Source organism: Pelodiscus sinensis, chromosome 15, assembly GCF_052426305.1.
Source record: "Pelodiscus sinensis isolate ZL-2025 chromosome 15, ASM5242630v1, whole genome shotgun sequence".
In the NCBI taxonomy this organism is placed as follows: Eukaryota; Metazoa; Chordata; order Testudines; family Trionychidae; genus Pelodiscus; species Pelodiscus sinensis.
Genome location: NC_143066.1, coordinates 5,591,975 through 5,605,902, shown reverse-complemented (window position 1 = coordinate 5,605,902; position 13,928 = coordinate 5,591,975). Strand labels below are relative to the sequence as shown.

General features: G+C 46.1%; 1 protein-coding gene across 1 annotated transcript in view; it reads right to left on the bottom strand.

Annotated features, from left to right (window-relative positions):
• Positions 1-5,054: 5,054 nt before the first annotated feature.
• The window catches only part of SLX4 (SLX4 structure-specific endonuclease subunit), a 30,051-nt gene continuing 21,177 nt past the window's right edge, over positions 5,055-13,928 (bottom strand). The window contains exons 11-15 of the mRNA XM_006130606.5: positions 13,584-13,753; positions 9,470-11,967; positions 8,047-8,149; positions 7,271-7,771; positions 5,055-6,647 (exon numbers count right to left, since the gene is read on the bottom strand). Of these exons, the coding sequence (XP_006130668.3) occupies positions 6,314-6,647; positions 7,271-7,771; positions 8,047-8,149; positions 9,470-11,967; positions 13,584-13,753 (3,606 nt within the window). The 3' untranslated portion in view covers positions 5,055-6,313. The remainder of the gene's footprint in view (positions 6,648-7,270; positions 7,772-8,046; positions 8,150-9,469; positions 11,968-13,583; positions 13,754-13,928) is intronic.

Sequence of the window (13,928 nt, the reverse complement as noted above, 5' to 3'; positions counted from 1 at the left end):
ATGCCCAAGCAACAGAAAGTAGTTTGCTGATGGTTTGGAGGATGGCAGCAGTCAAAGTCACAGCATAATGCAATGTGCAAGACACAGCCAGTGAAAAAGGAGATGAAAGGAAACAGGATACAGATGCTAAGCATCTAGACCTCCAGAGTGGCTCTTCAGCCTTCTCAAGCCCTGATTAGTCTAACGAGAACCATCAGCTTAGAGATACACTCAAAATCATGCAACAGAAAAGCTCTTCCATACAGAACCTATGAGCAAGTTCAGATGGATTAGACTTTTGTTGGCAAATGTCAGTTTCACCGTAAATACACAAACTTGCCAAAAATTTCCACTGATATACAACATTTAGGCTACATCTACACTGCACTGTAGTTCGAAATAAGATACGCAATTTGAACTATGCAAATTGCATATCTTATTTCGATCTTATTTCAAAATAGCTTGTTTCGTAATTTGGGCTATCTACACAGCACCAAATTTCGAAATAACCAACTATTCCGAAACGTCCCTTATTCCTCGTGGAATGAGGTTTACAGGGATGTCAGAATAGTAAGCCCAAAATAATGGGCTTGCTGTTAAGATGTGGGATAGCTATTTCAGGATACTCTGGTATCCCGAAATAGCGTTGCAGTGTAGATGTAGCTTTACTGCTAAGCAAAATAGGAAACATGCTGCTTCAGACCTTATTAAGAGTTTGAGTGAAGGAGAGTTACTTTCTATATTTTGCATATGATGTGGACCATTTGTATTTTAAAGGCTATAAAGCTACGACGCGTGACGCGTTGACTCTCAAAATTTGTTGTCATTAAATATTCTGATCTCTACTGTTTTCTGAGTCTCTCCCATTATTTCCCACAACCGGGACTATTTAAATAGGTAATTTTAAAAAGGCTTAACATAATTTTGCACAACTGTGACCATTTAAATGGATAAAATTAGAAAAATGCTTAAAAATAAACAACTTCAGTAAAAAAATATTTAAAAAATCGAATTCTGCCAAGCCTGCCTATCAGAGGGGGAAATTGAGACTGATACACACCTGTACACCAGGATCAGAATGTCTGCACTGCTGTGTCTCTTCGGTCGATTATTGTATTTGGTCCCCACTGAAAGCTGGTCTCTAGTGAAATAAAGTTGTGCCAGGCTTCTGTAGCTGAAGGCAGGCCCGGCCTTTGGGCAAGGTGAGCGAGGCAGTTGCTTTGGGCCCCATGCATTCAGGGCCCCGCGCTGCCCTGCTCCAGGATGCTCACTCGCTGCCCTGACTGGGAGCTGCGCGGCTCAGCCAAACACAGCGTGCTGCCTTGGGCCCGGTGAACTCTTTGGCCCGGCCTGGCCGAGGGTTCTTATTTCTTTTTTATTGCACATGAGATACATCCAATAATACACAAACATGTATCAAAAATAAAAAACCCGATATTCCAAGGCTATAGAAATACAAATATTGCTTTTGAGGAAGTTGGTGGGGTATCCTTAGGGTTTATGGAGCTCCACAGTACTATTACATCGGTGCCCCTATGTCCTATGGCAGCCTGGGGGGATGTTAATTTTTTAGAGATGTGATTTTATGATCTTCAGCAACACACAAATGACACATTTTAAGACAATTTTCAAACTAAGGTCCTGCTGACTAACACAATAAATTCAGAAACGGGCAGGACATTCCTGAGGGTTCCAAACGCATTCAGTGGCTTCCTTAGCTCGTGAATGGCTCTTTCACAGGTTCAAAGTTTGCTGATATCTCTGACAGGCTTTTTCCCTTTTACGTTAATCCTCTCCACAGGAAGCAGAGCCAAATAACAGGGATAGGAAGAGGTGGGTGGGTGGACATTAAGACCCAGCAGTGCCCCAAATTTTCAGGTGCCTTACGCAGCTGCGTATTTTGCATATGGGTAAGGACAGCCCTGGAGATTGGCTTCTTTTTTTAACCATTGTGCCCATGTGACAAAGTGAGGCCTTTGTCACAAATAAAAGGAAGTTCTTCACACAGCACATAGTCAACCTCTCAAATTCCTTGCCGGAGGAGGTTGTGAAGGCTAGGACTATAACAGGGTTTAAAAAAGAACTAGATACATTCATGGAGGTTAAGTCCATTAATGGTGATTAGCCAGGATGAGGAAGGAACGGTGTCCCCAGCCTCTGTCTTTCAGAGCGTGGAGATGGATGGCAGGAGAGAGATCACTTAATCATTATCTGTTCGGTTCACTCCCTCTGGGGCACCCGGCATTGGCCACTGTCGGCAGACAGGATACTGGGCTGGATGGACCTTTGGTCTGACCCAGTATGGCCGTTCTTATGATATTCACAAATCCCAAGGCTCGAAACAGTCAACACCTCTCTGAAGATTAAATAGACATTTCTCTAGAATCCCAGTCTTCCCTGTTGCAGACTTAGCAAAGACCTGGCAGTTGCGCCCAGCTTGGCAACTTGATAGAAGTTCAAAGAGTAGAAGTGCACAGATCCCAGCACACAATGTCCTACCCCAGTGCAAGCAGTCCAAACACACCACTGCATCTTGGGACCTGTAGCCTCTGAGGTCCTTACATGAGGAATGCAGGATATTTGCAGGATCCATCCCAGAGCTACAGAATAAAAGACAGCTTGTAGGCTGTATGCACACAGTATGCCTTCCTTTGCGTTCCACACAACACAGCTGTTACCAATATGTTACCTTTCCAATTCAGTAACATTCCACATTTCTATAGTGCCTTCTTCCAGCTGAGTCACTCAAAGCCTTTTCAGAAAGTGGGTAGCTCTCCTTCTGCGCTTTCACAGGCAAAACACAGAGAAATTAAGGCTCCGACACTCAAACCAGCCATTCATTTGAATTCATATAGAAATAGAGAATTTTAAAAATGCTTAACATAATTTTGCACAACTGTGAAATTTTAAATGGATAAAAATAGAAAATAGCTTAAAAATAAACAAGTTCAGCAAAAATTTATTTTAAAAAGTTGAGTTCTGCCAAGCTTGCCTATCAGATGGGGAAATTCAGACGGCTACACACCTGGATCTGCACAGCAGAAACAGAAGGCTCACAGTGCTGAGGCACTTGGGTAGATAATGGTATTTGATCCTCACTGAAAGCTGTTCTCTAGTGAACTAAAATTGGGCCAGGCTTCCACAGCATTTGAACAAGAGGCACCCTGGAAAGGACAGAGGGTTTTTATGTGACATGACTATAGCTGTAGATGGTCTGTTTTTCAAATGGCGATAGCTGCATAATGATTTAATGTAACAAGTAGGTATTAGGGTTAATTCTCACCTGTTCACATGACTGAAACCTGTCAATAAATCGCTGGCTTTATCTGGAGTTTTACTGCAGAAGAATCTCACTAATCCACACTCAGAAGTAGAGGGCTCATTGTAGATCAGTTCGCAGCTTGTGAAGCAGCATAGTAAAAAACTGTGTAATTTACAGACACATTTTCTTTAAAAAAATATTCAGAGCAATTTTCAGACCTCACTTCCAAGTTATTAGTTAGTGCTGAGCACTGTGGGAAGACGGCAAGCACTTCATGTTCACAGTATAGTGTGCAGGTGAACGTTTCTGCGTAAGCCAATCCCTGTTCACAGAGATGGTTTACACGGGGAGGTCACTAGAGCAGCCTTCAAAGTTGCTGTACTAATGTGACAGCTGGGAGGACAATTCTTGTGGTTGTTTATTCCTGGAACATTTAAAAAGACTGTTATGCTTTCCAGGGATGATACACTAGTCTGATACCCTGTCATCATGGATGGAACCCATCCCCACAAACCCTATAAGGAGAGAGAGACAAGCATCAGGCAGGTGAAGCCACCTTTCCCTTCCTGTCAGCAGAGCTGTGCAGTTAGCAGAGAAGTAGGGGAGGAGTGTTACACCAAGGCATCATCTACACTGGCACCCTTTTCCGGAAATGCTTAAAATGGAAGTTTTCCATTGTAAGTATTTCCGGAAAAAGCGCGTCTACATTGGCAGGATGCTTTTCCGGAAAAGCAGTTTTTCCGGAAAAGTGTCCGTGGCCAATCTAGACGTGCTTTTCCGGAAAAAGCCCCGATGGTCATTTTTGCGATCGGGGCTTTTTTGCGGAAAACACTACTGTGCTGTCTACGCTGGCCCTTTTCCGGAACAGTTTTCTGGAAAAAGACTTTTGCCCGAACGGGAGCAGCATAGTTTTTCCGGAAAAACACTGACAATTTTACAGTAGATCGTCATTGCTTTTCCGGAAAAGCAAGCGGCCAGTGTAGACAGCTGGCAAGTTATTCCGGAAAAGCGGCTGCTTTTCTGGAATAAGTGGCCCAGTGTAGACACAGCCCAAGAGTCTCAAGCCCTGTCCCAGGAGCTGGCCAAACCAAAGGGGGAGGGAGAGGGGAGACAAGGGTAATATATCAGCTGATGCAGGGACAAGGTTAATGATGTGCACATCTGCAATGGTAATTTCTAAGTCACACTGCAGCTGGATGTGTCCTCCTCACCTCCCATCTCAGCTCATCTGGTGCAGGGCTTTGACAGGGTGAAGGAGGAAAGAGAGGACAGGAAAGTGGGGAAGGAGGAGGGAGGCTGACTGAGGAGGAAGGGCAAGGGACTTGCTGCATTGTCGTCGTAACTCACATGAATGCATGAGGTTCATAAGCATGCAATAACTGGACTCTCCACCTCCAGTTCCACCTCCCACCAGCCCACTCCAGAGCCTCGCTGATTGGATTCCTCCCACAGTTCTTCCTAGCTGTGCCCCTGGTCCTGGTAGATGGGAATTCTTTCCCCCAGTCCTGCCCTGGGTTCCAGGGATCAGATGGATTTGCTTGCCTTCCTCAGTCCTGTCCACAGAACAGAGCATTCATCAGTGGTCTAATCCACCATTGCAAGATTCCTCTTTGAGACTCTCCAGCCTCCTGCTCCCCACAGTGACCTGCCTCCTCTTCCTCCAGCTCCTTGCCTGGGTCTTTAGCCAGCATGAGAGGCACACTGGCTTTCTAGGATGCCCCTGCAGCTTCAAGGATGGGCCCAACCTTTTAAACACTACATCGCCTACCAGCCTTTTTCTTGGTGCTACCTGTTAACCAAGTTCACAGCTGAGGAGTCTTACAATTTTTTATTGCGCATAATGTACATCCAATAAAACCCTGACTACAGTGTATCAAAAATAAAACACAGACATTCCAAATGGTACAGAAATACAAACACTGGTGTTGAAGAGGCTGGCTTCTTTTTTTTACATTGTGCCCATGTTACAAAGTGAGACCTTCACAGACGCTGGAAAGACACAGCACATCTCTGAAGATTAAATAAATAGAAGTCATTTAGTTAGGATCCAAGTCTTTCCAGGTGCAGGCTTTGCAAAGGGCTTGGCGGCAGTCCAGCGTGGAAACTAGAGTAAGTCACAAGGCGTGATGAGGAATGAGTAGGAGGCACTGAAGGTGTCCAGTGGTCACTGCAATATAATATGGTATCTACTTAAAAAAGGAGGCGTGGGGACACAAGTTGCCCAGGCTACCTGGCAACATGACAGGAGTTCTAGTACCACTTGTATTCTCAGAAAATGGAGCAGACAGTATCTCTAACAAAGAGGTCTATGTGGCAGAGACTACAGATCCCAGCATGCAGTGCTCTATCTCAGCCAAACACATCATTTGCATCTCAGGACCTGTAGCCTCCCGAGTATTACCACGGTAATACTCCTTACCACGGTATTAACTATAAGGACTCTTGCGACACATCACACATCTATAGAGTTAAGAGGGCTTGTGGACTGTATGCAAACAGTATCTCTTTGCATTCTCCACATCACAGCTGTTACCAATACGTTACCTTCCCAATTCAGTGACATTCCACACTTCTATAGCGCCTTCTTCCAGCGGAGCCGCTCAAAGCCCTTTCGACAGGTGGGCAGCTTTTGTTCCCCTCCTTTACAGGCCAAGCACAGAAAAAGAAGTAGGAAAACAGGCAGAGGGAGCACATTAACTGCATGCTGACGCTCTGGTAGTGCTAGTAGTGGCCTTGGTGTTTCAGAGATCCAGCAGACACTCTTTCGGCAGGGAGTGGGGGGATGGTGCTGAAAGCATGCAGGGTCTCTGCTCCTTTAAAGCAGAGTGACGGGAACAGATGTTCCAAGCCATCTGTGCAACTGACCACAAGAGGCAGCAATGTCCTAAGTTACTGAATCGCCAGCAGCATAAGCATGCGTGTGCAAATTCTACCACGGCAGGAAGAATGGTTGGTAACAAAACAGAAGAGGTGAAGAAGCTCTAACATTGGGAATAATGGGAAGAGTTTCCAAGTCAGAAGTGGGGTTGTGCAAATGCACCAAGGCGGCAGGTGAAAGAGAGGAGGCTCCAGTCAGAATCGCTTGCATCTCTTTTTCTTGCCCCCCTGTTGCTGCTGCTTCTCTTTCCGTGCCCCGGCCGTGGTAAAGGTGATGCAGTGAGCGTCCAAGAAGTCCAGCAGTTTTCCCAGGGAAATCTTAATGCCATTCTGCTTCAGCTCTGCCTGCAGCCCTGTCAGTTCAAAGGGCTGGTAAAAAAGGATCTTCTGGTACAGGGCTGGGTTGGAATGGATGTAACGTCTCACTGCCTCCAGCGTATCTGCCTCTCGGGCTGCAGCCTGAGAGGCGGGGATCCCCTCGTCCTCTTCAGATGTAAGGGCATTGGTCTCAAACTCATTGGAAGAAGAGCTGGAAGTGAGAGGGAGAAGAGATCTATGAAACACACGTGGTGGAGTTACCGGCTTAACACCCTTGCATGACTTTCTCTAGTGCTATGAATTCTCTGACTTTTTAGGTTACATGAAAACAAGTCTGACAGGTCAGACTTAGCGTGGGCAAGTGTGCGGCCAACTTCCCTTCTCAGTTCCACCAATGACCCTCCCACTGTACCGGTAGCATCTCCTGCTCTTGGCCCTCTCGCAGATGGCTGTGCTGGCGGTCCACTGCCTGCTCCTGTCCTATGGGACTCCATATGCACAGCTGGGTTGTTTCACCTCCACTGGGACCAGCCACGGTCCCTGCTATTCTACTCAGCTTTGCCAGTGCTTCTCATTTTGACATCCAGAGCCCTAGTCATCCCAGGCCTGGACCCTTACCAGCCACAGAGTATCAGACCCGGCAAACTACAGTTTTGTGATCTGACAAGAGGTCACTAGGACTTCAACTTAACCCCCCTGGAAAAAGATACGTGAGTGAAACTGCCCAGGACAAATGGCAGGCCCTTCTCTACTCTGAAGAGGAGCTGAGGTGTCTCTCCCCTTTGCCAGACCCACGCCAGTAATGAGATTTTCCCTGCCGTTTCAGTCCCTGACCTCTGTGATCCAAAGGAGTTGTCACTTCCAGCCACAGAAGAAGCTGCAGACTCCTGAGATGCTGAGAGCATCTGCCCATCAGCACCTCCCACCAGAGACTCTTTCACTGGAGATGTAGCTGGAGACAAAGTAGCTCCCTTTAGCCCTCTGGCTCCTCCTGGGTGGCCTTTAGTTTCATCTCTTTTCTTAGTCCTCAGGTAACCTGCTGTAGGGGGGCCCTCTGAGCTGTCAGCATCACCACTGCCCAGAACTGGCAAGAAAGGGACCGAACCCCCCTGCTTCTGCTTGCACCCTACACGGGGGGCTTTGGAACTCTCTTCACTCCGTTCAATCAAGTCTGCCTGGGGCTGGCTGGGGAGCTTGGCAGAGGCTTTCCGTCGGGGTGGCTGGGAGGATGGGATCTCATCCTCCGAGTCAGAGGACACGATCTGATGAGTGTACTGGAATATCTCCTTCAGCTTTAACACCATCTGTCGTTTTGGGAGAGGACGGACTCCAAATCTACAACACAGAGGTGAAGCATTAGTTAAGCAACCTGGTAAGTTTAGGCTGACGCGGTGACGACCCATCTTAGTGGCGCTGCAGCAAGGGTGGAGGAACTGAAGGGTCCAGTCCCACATCAAGTCTGCAATCCAGCCATCACTACTAACTGGGTCTCAAGCAATGTTTACTGGAGCTCCACGAGATTTTCTCTTTCTCAAGCTACTTCCCTGCAGGTTTCCGCACATTAAGAAACTGGCCTTTGTCTTCAAGGTGCTCACGGAGTCATCACTAACCTGTTCAGTTGCTTCTTCAGCTCTGGGGTCTCCATGATGGAATAAGCTGGGATGGGTGTTATGGGAACTCTAGGGGGGTGGTTTCTCTTGTGATAAGGAGCCTCTGTAGGAAAATGAAATTATTACAATGAAATGAGAATAAACATATCGACATGGAGGGTCCTGGGATTGGCTGATGATTTCTAGTCTTTGTGAGAGATATTGCAAAGACAAATCATAGTAATAGCCATTTTTCTCCAAAGGATCCCAACAGCTTTTTACCAACTACCTCTTCTTCATTTTAGACAGAGCTGTGAAAACTTTGGGGTGTTTGGGTGGACCCATGTTGTGAGGAGAGGCAGCTTTTGCAAGGCTGCGTTACTGAACTTTGTAAAGTTGGCATAAACCATGTCTGTAGCATAAGGGAGGGACGGGAGAAATTCAGAGGAATGGGTCTGCTGTTGCAGAAGCAAATTAACAGGTTTTAAGTCTTGGGAGAGTCAAGTTAGAACACTCAGCTGGGAGCTAAAGCAAAATAAGTTTGATGGCCACTTCCTAATCCCTTACTGTGAAACAATCACCCAACACGCTGAGATTCTGGATAGGAGGAGATACCTCAGTCTACAGAGATGTAAAAATTGTAATCAGATAAGCTCTCGAGCACTGTGGAGAGGCGTTACGTCAATTTTATTGATGTTTAAGCTGAAGCACAGAGATGTTCAATTACTGCCCAAAGTCACACAGGGAATTGGTATTCGAGATGGGAAAAGACGCGGTTCCCAACCTAGACCACATTATTTTCCTATTTGTAGGTCAAGATCTGGGTGTATTTCAAGGGCTTTTGGGGAGGGGCCCAGAACTGGATGGCGGGTCAGGATTGAGGGGCACTGTCTGAGCTTTAAAGGAAAGCTTGCGTGAGGCCAATCTACAGTCTGCCTAGCACTTGCCAGTGCTGTAAGTCTCCCCATTTCTTGGATGCCACATTCACATAACTAAACAAGGACAAATGCAATTGTTCTACTGAGGAAGTAGCTGATCTGAAGGCCTCACATGATATTAACAGTTCTGGGGTCTCCCACACAAATGTTTGAATTGTAAAGATCACATTCATAGCAAACCTTACCCTCAACAGCCAAGTATCCAGTAGGATTCAGATAAAAAGCACACCTGTGTTTTAATCTTGATACTGGTCACCGTAGAAACTTCCCTGGGAAATGGGACTGATGAAACAATGTGAATGAAACACAAAACCGCTGTGTTCCAACTACGCTGACTGTCAAGCAGAATCCTCAACCTAGCAACACTGTGAAACTGGCCCCTGGCTTTGAAAATTATGTGACACCAGCCAGTGAACAACCTACACACAAGGTGACCTGCAGACAGAGTGAGCAGTTCAAATGAAAACAGCCCACTCCACAGCAACGATTCTGGTCTTCAGACTTACCGGGAGTCTTTAGGGGCTGGATACTCTGGGCAGCTGCTGCAACAGACACTCTCTGTGTGAGAGGAAGAACCTCTGGGAGTTCATCTTTGTCCCAGTCCTCCCAGACTTTTGAGTTTAGAAAACTTGGCCTACTGACCACTGAAGGATGTGCCTCAACCGGAGTCTCTTCATGACCAAACAAAGTCTTTCTATGGTCAATAGCATTTCCTCGAAGAGGAGTGCTACCTGTCATTTCCAGGGCTCTGGCGGGGCTCTTCCACTGGAGCTGCTGAGAGTCACGTTTTCCACGGATGGGACTGCTGGTATTTGCATAATCCAGTCTCTCAAGCACCTCACCGTTATCTTTGAGTGGCGACAGATGCTTGACACTCCAGCATTCATCATCAACTGGGAGTGGGGGTTCATCACCCAGCAGGAAGCTGCCACTCAAATGAAGCGGAACCACTTCCTTCTCTTCCTCACTGTCCTCTACCTCAACCACACTGACGTCGGTTTTATTCTCCAGCGGCAGCTCGCGGAATGGAAGACCTCGCTTGGGCGAAGACAGGCTTTCTGAAGACTTCTCTTTCACACGGACACAGGCAGGTGAGAGTGGAGCTGGAGACACAGGAGAAACTTGCACAGAAGCCTTCCAAGAACGACCTAATGGGCTGTCAGGAGAGGATTTTTTGCTGCCTGAAGAGTTCTCTGGATGCAAATGTTTTTGTGATGATGTCGCCAGTAACAGATCTGAAGTGATCTCTGGAATCTTCATAGGTTCCCCAGCTTGTTTATTGTCACTATTATTTACCAAAAAAGCTTTAGTCCTGTGCTGAGACCCTTGACTCCTCAAACAACAAAAACTTGTTGTCTGGGTCTGAGTTGAGCAGTTCCTGCTTCTGGTAAGAAGAGGTGTGTCTGGCACCAACCACGAGGTGTCCACACTAGAACTCTCTTCATGGCTCAGATTCAGTCTGCTATCAATACAGGTCCTTCCCTGGTTATTAAGAGGCCCCTCTCCTGAAAGCTTTGCAGCATTCTCAGTGGGCACCTCATCTTGACTTCCTAGTGACATTTGAAACGGGCTCCGGCATATTTCAATGTCAGCAACCGAGACGGGTCCTGATTTTGGTACCTCATGCTTCACATTCTTACAATTAACATCTAATTGCCTGGAGATTTCCATTTCCCTCTGGGAAAAGTCAGAACCTGCTTTCTCCTGCATTTGTTCTAACTCCATTTCTTCATCAGAATCCAGCAACAGAATAACATCAGCCTCTTGGTTCACATGAGAAGCAGCATTTTGAGAGGTCAGGCCCAATGATGAGCATGTTGGGACAGGTTTTTGCTTCTTAAAATCAACGTGGGGAGACTTTGCTGGAGAAAGCACGTTCCTGATCTTCTCCAGTCCTGAAGAATCAGCCTGTTCGTTGGCTTTTTGGCAGGATTCACAATCAGACTGAAAAGGTCTTTTATTTTTATTTCGCTTTGATGCAGCTACAGGAGACATTTCTGTGGATACTCTGGAAAATGTCCTATTTGATTCTGGAGACACAGGTGATGAACCAACAGCTGGCAGAACCAGTGTGCAAGGATTCATAAGAGGACTGCTACACAACTCACTCCTAACTGACAGGATGTCTTTCTGTGACTGACGGTGAACAGGTGAATTATTTACCTCAATATGTGTTAAAATCGTAATCTCTCCTGACTCTCTGTGGTCTTTATTTAGTGGCGCAGGGTCATTATGTTCCTGTTGGATTGTGGAAAGCTCATTTTTATTGAGGTCAACACCATTTTGTCGACAGCTAAGGAACAGTTTTTCCCAGACACCATCCTCTTCTTTACCTTGTGAAACCTGAGATGATCTAGAAACTGTCACAACTTTGGACATTCTCTTAGAGGCTTCTCTTTCATCAGAGGCTGCACCAGGGGAAGCCACATCATCACTAGACTCACCAGGCTTATCCAACAAATGCACAGAAGTGATTTGTGTAACACTTGTAGTCCCACTCCTATTTAAACTTGGGATTTTTTTTTTCTGCCCAGGTGATTCACAGCTGGATCTTCCCAAGTCAAAATTCTCATTCCATTCTTTAACTTTGCTCCTCATTGAAGGAGATTCAGACACCTTCACCTCTTCATTCTCAGTCTGTTGGTTCAGAGTTTGGGCCTCCTCTGTTTCACTGTCAGTGCTGCTGCCTGAGCCTTCTTCCATCTCTGTTTCACCTTGAACAATCTTTCGCTGAGTGGCAACAAACTCATAAATTTCCTCCAGTTCCTGCTCAGCCACTTTCTCATTGTCGTCTTCCTGGTCTTTAGGTTTTAGCAAAGCTACATCTTCCTCATCTTCATCTACCCACATTGATCTCAAGAGCTCCTGGAAGTTCTCAGCTCTGTTCTCACAATTCTCTTCTTCCTCCACAGAGAAAAGATCATCTCCTGAGTCCACCCCAGCTTGCTCTTGCTTCTCCCCAGGGCTGTTCCCACAAACAGTGATCAGTTCACTCACCCCAAACCTGCAATGATACAATGGAAGGTTATGGTTTCTCTCCACCAGTTGGCTGGCCCAGTAGCACCCTCACACAGATGTCCTTACATCAATCACGTGCCTCATCTCCATTGGGTACGTTAGCTCAAATCTAAGCCTAACATTCAGAATCCCTCTTCCCAGCTGATACCTGAAAGCACCAGTCCCACTTCTATTTAAAAGACTAAAATTCCTAGCACCATTGACAAAACCAGGAGGCAAATCACAGCTCTCGAAAGGAGCAGGATGATCGTGTTTACAATTTTTCTGTCCCCATCATTGACACTTTTGCTAAGAAAGCTCTGGTGTCCAAGTAGCTTTTCCTTGAAACACAAGCTAGTAGGCTCAGTACAGATCGTCCCAGAGCAGAGAACATTTAATACCCTCAATGATCTAAATTTTCCACACTGCAAAAAGGGGCAGAAGGTTAGGTGCAAAGCACAGAACTTCAGTCAAACCAAAAGGCTTAGAAAATAGGGTTGACATGTACCATCGATCAGACTGACAACATCCACACAAACTCATCAGCCTGGCTCTTGCTACACTGCGACTCCAACCCATAGTCTGTTCTCTTTACACCTAACTATCCTGACACTCATTAGGCATAAGAACTACGACCCAGTTGGTGAATATGTCCTCTCTAATTAGATGCAGTTTCCTTAAAGTGAAACCATCAATTTGAAATCTATTCCGTTGAAAGCTCAAGTTTTACACTTTCCCCGAGTCCCTGTGTCCATTTTTGTGATTTTACAATTATATTTTTTCTTGTTTCTAAAAATCTGTTTCTGTCCCACTACTGTGATGACAAACGTCATGGGAAAATGACTGGTTGTTACTACAGAGAAAGCATAGAAAATATTGAATGTGTTTTTCTTTCACCTCCTTCAGTCTAAATCATTAACTGTTGCTTGTAAAACTAACAGGTCCACATTTTCAGAGAGAGATTTTTAAGTTGATGGAATCCCTTAAACCTGTCCATGTTTTTTAAGGTTTATATCTGAATTGCACTTAAGTGTCATGAAATGACAGTAAGACTAATACTTACTGCAAGTTAGTGTTACACACAATATTGATCTTCTCGCAGCAGGTGCTCTGGAGATTAACTAATTACAGTTAGAGAATGTCTGATGAAAGGCATGCTAATTATTATTATATCACCACCAGCAGGCAGCAGCAACAACAGAGACCATGGAATCAAATGCTGGATAGGAGGCTAGAGGAAGAATGGACTGGCTTGTTCACCCTCCCCCCGCATACCTTACCCCCTGGCTATAATGGGCCTGTGCTGACAGGTGTAAGTTGGCAGAAACACCCAGTGAGAAGATGAGGGAAGTGACACTTTTGTGACCAGCTTTTCACTGAAAAAATACACCAAGAACTCAGAAGTTTGTTGCAGTGTGTCAGTCAAGGAATGAAAACGGCAGGCTAGATGGGAGCAGGCAAACTGCAAAACACTGAGCCCCACCAAATACATGAGCTGAAAAGACTTTACCTAAATCAGTGCAGCCTGGGGTAGTCACCACTACAGAAACCTGGCTGTAAATTCCTGGGCTAGGACCCCAAATAAATCCCACCACATAAGTGACTAGACAGCAGCGTACACACCTGATAGCAAGAGCTCTCACATCAGAGAGCGCCTGGGATGAGACAGTGGTCTCAGCTGCATAGAGGTACTGCAGAAACGCCCGGGCTGCCTCAACCGTCACTTCACTCAGCAGCACTCGACGGGTCTTCCCATCCTCATCCTCTTCCACTAAGAACCCTTCACTGTGAACCTGAGGGGGAAAAGAAAGAAGCGAAGCCATGTCATCTGTCAGCAAGAGAGACGTGCAGGGGGATCAGCAGCAGAATGCCCACACCAGAACAGACCGTTCATCTGCCAAATCCTCTGTAGCCAGTCCCTGAGGCTTCGGCGTAAAGCTACAAGGTCAAATACACGATGTTTTTATG